At 51.5% G+C, this 7,301-nt stretch overlaps 1 protein-coding gene across 4 annotated transcripts; it reads left to right on the forward strand.

Moving 5' to 3' along the window:
* Positions 1-1,076: 1,076 nt before the first annotated feature.
* On the forward strand, positions 1,077-6,603 carry LOC119950756 (fibroblast growth factor-binding protein 3-like). Of its 4 annotated transcripts, none has more exons than XM_038773484.1 (2): positions 1,077-1,161; positions 5,467-6,603. In XM_038773484.1, exon 2 carries the CDS (start codon positions 5,547-5,549, stop codon positions 6,279-6,281), a length of 735 nt encoding a protein of 244 aa, XP_038629412.1. In that variant the 5' UTR covers positions 1,077-1,161; positions 5,467-5,546; the 3' UTR covers positions 6,282-6,603. The 4 variants fall into 4 exon arrangements, with proteins under 4 accessions (XP_038629412.1, XP_038629411.1, XP_038629408.1 ...); XM_038773483.1 differs by lacking the exon at positions 1,077-1,161 and adding an exon at positions 4,548-4,632; XM_038773480.1 differs by lacking the exon at positions 1,077-1,161 and adding an exon at positions 4,677-4,820.
* The last annotated feature ends 698 nt before the right edge of the window (positions 6,604-7,301 follow it).

The following is a 7,301-nucleotide window of genomic DNA, read 5'->3' on the forward strand; positions in this document are numbered from 1 at the left end:
AGCAGAATAAAATAAAAGGGGAAAAGGAGAAAGAAAGAAGCACCTTGTAAAGAGTTTACAGAGCTGTCCCATTCATCACTTTCAGGGTCATTAAGATGTTTTAAATGCTTAATTTGTGACTCAAAAGAGGGAAATGTGGGCCGATTTTTATGGAACCATAAGGAAGATTCTTCTGAGTTCAGAGGTGCTCAGGTGGTGGTGGTGGGGGGGAGGGGGGGGGGGGGGTCACACCAGCTTCCAGCCTCCTTCAAATCGAATTCAGGGCAAGAAGAAAGAAGGTGGTCTTCGCAGTGGTCCACCAGGAAGGGTTCTCTGCCCAATCTAACAAGCCAGCAAGGGTTCTCTGCCCAATCTAACAAGCCAGCATCAGGAGGGGGAAGGGGGTGGGGGGGGGGGGGGGGGGGTAAGCAAGAAGCCCCCCCCCCCCCCTCCCCCCTGGTTTCCATTTTTTGTCCCACCCCTCTCCGGCGACTCACATCCTGTGAGCCCCCCCCCCCCCATTCATACTCACTCCTATCCAGGAATACCTGGTTGATCGCTCCTGCTGTCCCCACTGCAGATAAGGAAGCAGCTACACTCCAAGCAGCTGCGGAATGGAGTTTACAAACAGTCCCAGAACTTTGGGTAAACATTGTAGCTCCCTTGCCTTTTCCAAAAGTTATTATGCGCACATTGTGCTCCCGGTATTTCCAGCATTCCACACAGCTAACAGGAAATCAACATCTTTAAATGAAGTTTGATTTCTGGTAAGACAATTGATTGCAGCTATAGAAAGGGGTGTACTTCGAACCAAAGAGTAACTTCCGTTGCGTTAATTTAGCAGCCAGTGCATAGTTAATTGTTCATTAATTAGCAGCAAATACTCTCTCTGGAAATATATATATATATATACAATCGGTTAGCTAGTTTTTGGTCAGCCTGTGACGGGCAAGCAAAGCTGAAGGTGTTTTATCTAAAGTTCTGGGATTGTTTGGAGGCTGAACATGGAATGAGACAAATGTGTAACATTCCGGCGGTGCCAGCGGGAAAATGTCAATGCAGCTTTCACATGCTTGTTAATCTTTGAGTATGTTTTCAATAGAATGATCACCAACACAATGGCTTCATTGTACTCCTCTACATACCAACTTTGAAGTTACATACGCACTGGAGCAATAAAAGGTATGAGAAAAAAATGACCACATGGTGGTCCACATTTCGGGAGACAAAATGCTTTCCATAGACTCCGGGAAAGACCGTAGCATGGAGCACCCCCACCCCCACCACCCCCTCACTTCACTTGAGACAAGTTGTGTGGAGGGAGGCCATATTTCAGCAGTAAAGGAGAGAACTCCCTCCTCACAGATCCTTCGACTCTTCTCACGTAATCTGTGCCATAAATTCTGGTTTGGATGCGGGCTAATGCACCGAGTATTGAAGAGCAGATATATGGGACAGGGGTGATGCCCCAGGATTTATAACCTGCAAACCAACACCAGCTAACGGGGACAGACTCTTTTATCCAGGAAATTTTCTCAGGCGTCTCTGCCTCTGACCAATCTCTTTAGATCTGTCCACATCAAGATTGATTGGCCGGAATAATCCGATAAATGGGGCCATTTCCATCATGGTAGGCCTATTCGGAGGATTGAAGTGTAATTTTAAAATCACTATGTGCATCATACTCACTAGGTACAGCCTTCTGAAAATCACTCCAAGCTTCTACCTGAGCAACTGGAAGGTTTTTTTTTAAGATCTTGAGGAAGATTCTTTTTTCTATGAGGTTATGTGTGCAATGCAATCACAAATCGGCTCTTGGTAACAAACTGTTGCTGCAAATTTTCAAATCGTGCAACTCCTACCCGATCTTTTTTCATTCTAACTGAGTTGCTTCGGACACATTTGGAAACTGGGGGCTTTTCACAGTAACTTCATTGCAGTGTTAATGTAAGTCTACTTGTGACAATAAAGATTATTATTCTAATACTTGGGTAAAACACAGTAGTGGTGAGGACATTAAAAAGGCTGTCCGACCCTTCGCGCGTTTACCCAGTAATTGTGGAATTTAGAAATAGGGGGTGGCTTTCATCTTCAGCCGCATATTGAAACTTGCATTCGGTATTACACTACCTTATTTGCCGAACTGTAACGTCTTTGAACATCTTCTGCATTGAGAACGACTCGCAATCACACCGCGTTGTGGCTTTGCCACGCTTGTTCAGAACATAAACTAGCTGCACTCAAAGCAGGATTGTACCTGCTTGTTTCATCAGAATATCTGGGTTCAGCAAACATTGAAAAATCTTCCACACGCCCCAAACCCAAACATTTGGAGGAAGTGTCTTTCTGTTGGAAAATAGTTGATTTTATTATTTTCCATTTGTGCGACTGTAGAATTCAGCAAAACGAGTTGGGTGGGGGGGGGGGGGGGGGGTGACAGGATGGACGGGGTGGGGGTGACGGGGATGGGGGTGACAGGATGGACGGGATGGGGGTGACAGGAGTGACGGGGATGGGTGGGGGTGACAGGAGTGATGGGGTGGGGGTGACAGGAGTGATGGGGTGGAGGGCTGGACAGGATTCATAGGGGTGGGGGGTGACAGGAGTGACGGGGTGAGGGTGACAGAGTGATGGGGTGGGGGGGGGGTGACAGGAGTGACGGGGTGGGTGGGGTGACAGGAGTGATGGGGTGGGGGGGTGACAGGAGTGACGTGGGTGGGCGGTGACGGGAGTGATGGGGTGGGGGTGGCAGGAGTGATGGGGTGGGGAGGGGGTGACAGTAGTTATGGAGTGGGGGTGACAGGAGTGATGGCGGTGACAGGAGTGACGTGACGGTGGTAGGTGGTGACACGTTCTAATGGGGGCTGGTGACTGGAATGATGGGGTTGGGGTGTGACAGGTGTGATGGGGTAGGGTGTGACAGGAGTGACGGGGTGGGGGTGACAGGAGTGATGGGGTGGGGGTGACAGGAGTGGTGGGGTGGGGGTGACAGAGTGATGGGGTGGGGGGGGTGACAGGAGTGACGGGGTGGGTGGGGTGACAGGAGTGATGGGGTGGGGGGGGGTGACAGGGGTGACGTGGGTGGGCGGTGACGGGAGTGATGGGGTGGGGGTGGCAGGAGTGATGGGGTGGGGAGGGGGTGACAGTAGTTATGGAGTGGGGGTGACAGGAGTGATGGCGGTAACAGGAGTGACGTGACGGTGGTAGGTGGTGACACGTTCTAATGGGGGCTGGTGACTGGAATGATGGGGTTGGGGTGTGACAGGTGTGATGGGGTAGGGTGTGACAGGACTGACGGGGTGGGGGTGACAGGAGTGATGGGGTGGGGGTGACAGGAGTGGTGGGGTGGGGGTGACAGGAGTGATGGGGTGGGGATGACAGGAGTGACGGGGTGGGGGTGACAGGAGTGAAGGGGTGGGGGTGACAGGAGTGATGGGGTGGGGATGACAGGAGTGACGGGGTGGGGGTTGACAGGAGTGATGGGGTGACAGGAGTAATGGGGGAGGGGGTGACAGGAGTAATGGGTGGGGTTTGATAGGAGTGATGGGGTGGGGGTGACAGGAGTGATGGGTGAGGGGTGACAGGAGTGATGGAGTGGGGGTGACAGGAGTGATGGGGTGAGGGGTGACAGGAGTGATGGGGTGGGGGTGACAGGAGTGATGGGGTGGGGTGACAGGAGTGATGGGGTAGGGGTGACAGGAGTGATGGGGTGGGGATGACAGGAGTGACGGGGTGGGGGTGACAGGAGTGAAGGGGTGGGGGTGACAGGAGTGATGGGGTGGGGATGACAGGAGTGACGGGGTGGGGGTTGACAGGAGTGATGGGGTGACAGGAGTAATGGGGGAGGGGGTGACAGGAGTAATGGGTGGGGTTTGATAGGAGTGATGGGGTGGGGGTGACAGGAGTGATGGGTGAGGGGTGACAGGAGTGATGGGTGAGGGGTGACAGGAGTGATGGAGTGGGGGTGACAGGAGTGATGGGGTGAGGGGTGACAGGAGTGATGGGGTGGGGGTGACAGGAGTGATGGGGTGGGGGTGACAGGAGTGATGGGGTGGGGGTGACAGGAGTGATGGGGTGGGGGTGACAGGAGTGATGGGGTGGGGGTGACAGGAGTGACGGGGGTGGAGGATGACAGGAGTGATGGGGTGGGGGTGACAGGAGTGATGGGGTGGGGGTGACAGGAGTGACGGGATGGAGGATAGTAAGAAGTCTTACAACACCAGGTTAAAGTCCAACAGGTTTGTTTCAAACACGAGCTTTCGGAGCACGGCTCCTTCTTCAGGTGAAGAAGGAGCCGTGCTCCGAAAGCTCGTGTTTGAAACAAACCTGTTGGACTTTAACCTGGTGTTGTAAGACTTCTTACTGTGCTCACCCCAGTCCAACGCCGGCATCTCCACATCAGGGATGGAGGATGACAGGAGTGATGGGGTGGGGGTGACAGGAGTGATGTGGGGGGAGTGACAGGAGTGGTGTGTGGGGGGGGGGGGGGGGGGGTGACGGGGGTGGGGGAGCGACGGGGGGGGGGGGGGGGGGGCGTTGTCCTGGGAAGCTCTGTCCAATCAGTAATGCCTGCAGCCTGCGCTCTGAGACATCCCACACTGTGGCTGCGGTGCTCAGGGAGCCATTCACAGCGTCACATTGCTGCTCATCCCGGTGAGTAACACACACTTTGCTGCTGCCACCCTGGTCAGTAACACACACTTTGCTGCTGCCACCCTGGTCAGTAACACACACTTTGCTGCTGCCACCCTGGTCAGTAACACACACTTTGCTGCGTCCGAGGATCGTCTCTTCAGCTTGCCTTTGAAATTTGACGAAAAGTTTCAGATAAGTTCCTACACGTAATTATTCAACTTCTCTGGCATCTTATTAAATAAAGTAAAGCAGTTAAAATAAACTTCAACCCAGCGGCGTGTGAGGGGCTGTGACTCTGTCATAGTCAGGGTATAAATTGCAGCTTTTATTCACGTTCCGGTTTACTTGTTGTAGAGGTGGAAATGTTCTCCAGTTTATATTATTCCCCCAGCGAGGCTTGTTTCTGACACAGCATCGGAGAGCTGACCAGATTCTCTCTGCCTCGATTTTCCAGACAGGACGGCCGACAGGTAAAATGCTGCGAATCACGATTATAAAATCCTCTTCCAGAAATACTTCTTAACTTGGTATTTCTGTGACAGCCTAACCTTTGATTGAAGTGTGCCTCGGGGTTCCGTGCACACTATCACGTAATGGGCAAGGGAAAGGCGGCATTTTATACAGAACCCCCCACCCCTCTTCTCAATGTAAATTTCTGCCAGTTAGCAAATTATTTCACGTCAAAATAATTCCCCACAATACATTTGGAGACCACATTGATGCATGAACTTTAGCAGACTTGAATAGATTAGATTCACTATTCAATCGTACAAATTAGGTTAATTAATGCTTTATTGCCTGCCTTTACATTCCAGATTAAAGTATAATTTTTCTCCCTCTTTTTTGAAATAGAAAAGGTTACATTCCTCTCCCGCCCTGGTCGGATTACCGCAGTGCTGTCGTTTCCGGCTTTTTAACAAGAACCCGATGATATGAAGCTCCTTTGGGTGATGCCCCTGTTTCTCTTCCTGCTCACCTTCATCTCCCTCCCAGGGGAAGGGGCGAAGACGGGCGATGACAGCGAGCAGGCAAACCGGCCGAGCAAGAAGCGCAGGGGTAAATCCTTCCCCACCAAAGGTGCACTGACCACCAAAGAGAACCACGCGTGTTCCTGGGCTGTCACAAGGGGGCAAGAGGAGGTAACACTTCAGGTCAATTGCAGCTACCAAGGCGGTAGTTACTGGTGCAGCTACACAGGGAGGCCGCAGAGCTGCCTGACTTACAGCACCAATGCTGGCCAGTACTGGAAACAGGTCATTGGCAAAGTGAAGAGAAAGAAGCATGCCTGCGAGGGAGGTAAAACCCTCAAGACCAGGATCTGCAAGAGGGGTGCGGCCGAATCGCAGCTGAAACTGAAGGACAAGAGTTTGGAACCGAGCAGGCGGGGGCACAAAGTTTACAACAAGGGGCACGGGCGCAAGAAGGACTTCACGAAAGGGCCTCCGCAGAACGGCACAGTGGGGCAGCAAGGTGACTCCCCCCAGAAACCGTCCAAGAAGAGCAGGAAAAAAGCCAAAGCGTCGGAATCGGAGAGAAGCGAGGAGCCAAGCACGTCAAGGGAAATGAACAACGACAACCCCGAGTTTCAGGAGGAGCTGTCCCAAGCTTACTGTGCTGAGAAGTGGCATTCGCTCTGCTCCTTCTTCGTCAGCCTGTGGAACGGCTAGTTCAATAACCCGCGCTTTCTTTCCACTTAGCAAGACTCGCATCCAGCCTTAGGTGGGTCCATATGAAATACCCCACTTACCCCTGTGTGATTAACATTCATTAACAAAGATCCAACTAAATGGAACGTAGCTTCCGATTTCCTAATACAACTGACTTCAAATACTGAACAGACTCGCAGTGCCAAGTGCAACGCTGTTAAATGGCGAGTTTTGAACACTATCTATGTGGATTTAATCATCTAACATTTAAATAACACGTTCTTTGCTTTGTATTTTTTTTCCTTTGCCCTGCAAGACGTAACATTAAAGATCATGAAACGTCGCTCGAGTTCTCCTGCTTGTTTGTTTTTTACATTAGTTGGAGCATGTGTGTGGACCATCAATCATTGTGTGTTAGGATTAGGAAAATGTGGAGCTGTGTTTATCTGCAAGGGTAAATCCATTCAATGGAATGTGGGAAAGGGCTTAATTTGCTCACTTTTATCTCACCCCCTGCCCATCTAGTTTTGAGTTTGGTGTTACATTTGAAAGGATTAACTTGCATTTGGTGGGAATCTGCTGCACGGTTGAGCGCCACGCACTGAGATCAAGGCAGTGGCCGGTGGGAGAGTTGTCAGTGTGGGACTGTCAGTGTGCAGAGGATATCTATCAGCAGCCAAGCAGCAGGTTAGTCTCGCCCAGTGTGGGAGCACTTCTCTGCCCAGAGCAGCGTGCCGAGATTCAGATTTCACAACTTTAGCAGCCACGCTTACCAGCTCTTTCTGAGTCGGTACGAGTGCCTTCTGCGCATCGACCATAAAGAGCAGATCCAAACCCAGAGCGGCCTATTCGGGATGTGGTGGAACTCTACATTTCTCAATCTTGCCCTTCCCCTGAGTTGTGGTAATCTTCAGGTTAAATAACCACCAGTCAGCTCTCCCCCCCCCCCCCCCTCTCCCAAGGGGAAAGCAGCCAAAGGTCACTTTAGAATCTGACGACTTTACGAACTTAACTACATTTGGAAGGAGTGGGGATAGAGGG

This window comes from Scyliorhinus canicula, chromosome 16, assembly GCF_902713615.1.
Source record: "Scyliorhinus canicula chromosome 16, sScyCan1.1, whole genome shotgun sequence".
NCBI lineage: Eukaryota > Metazoa > Chordata > Chondrichthyes > Carcharhiniformes > Scyliorhinidae > Scyliorhinus > Scyliorhinus canicula.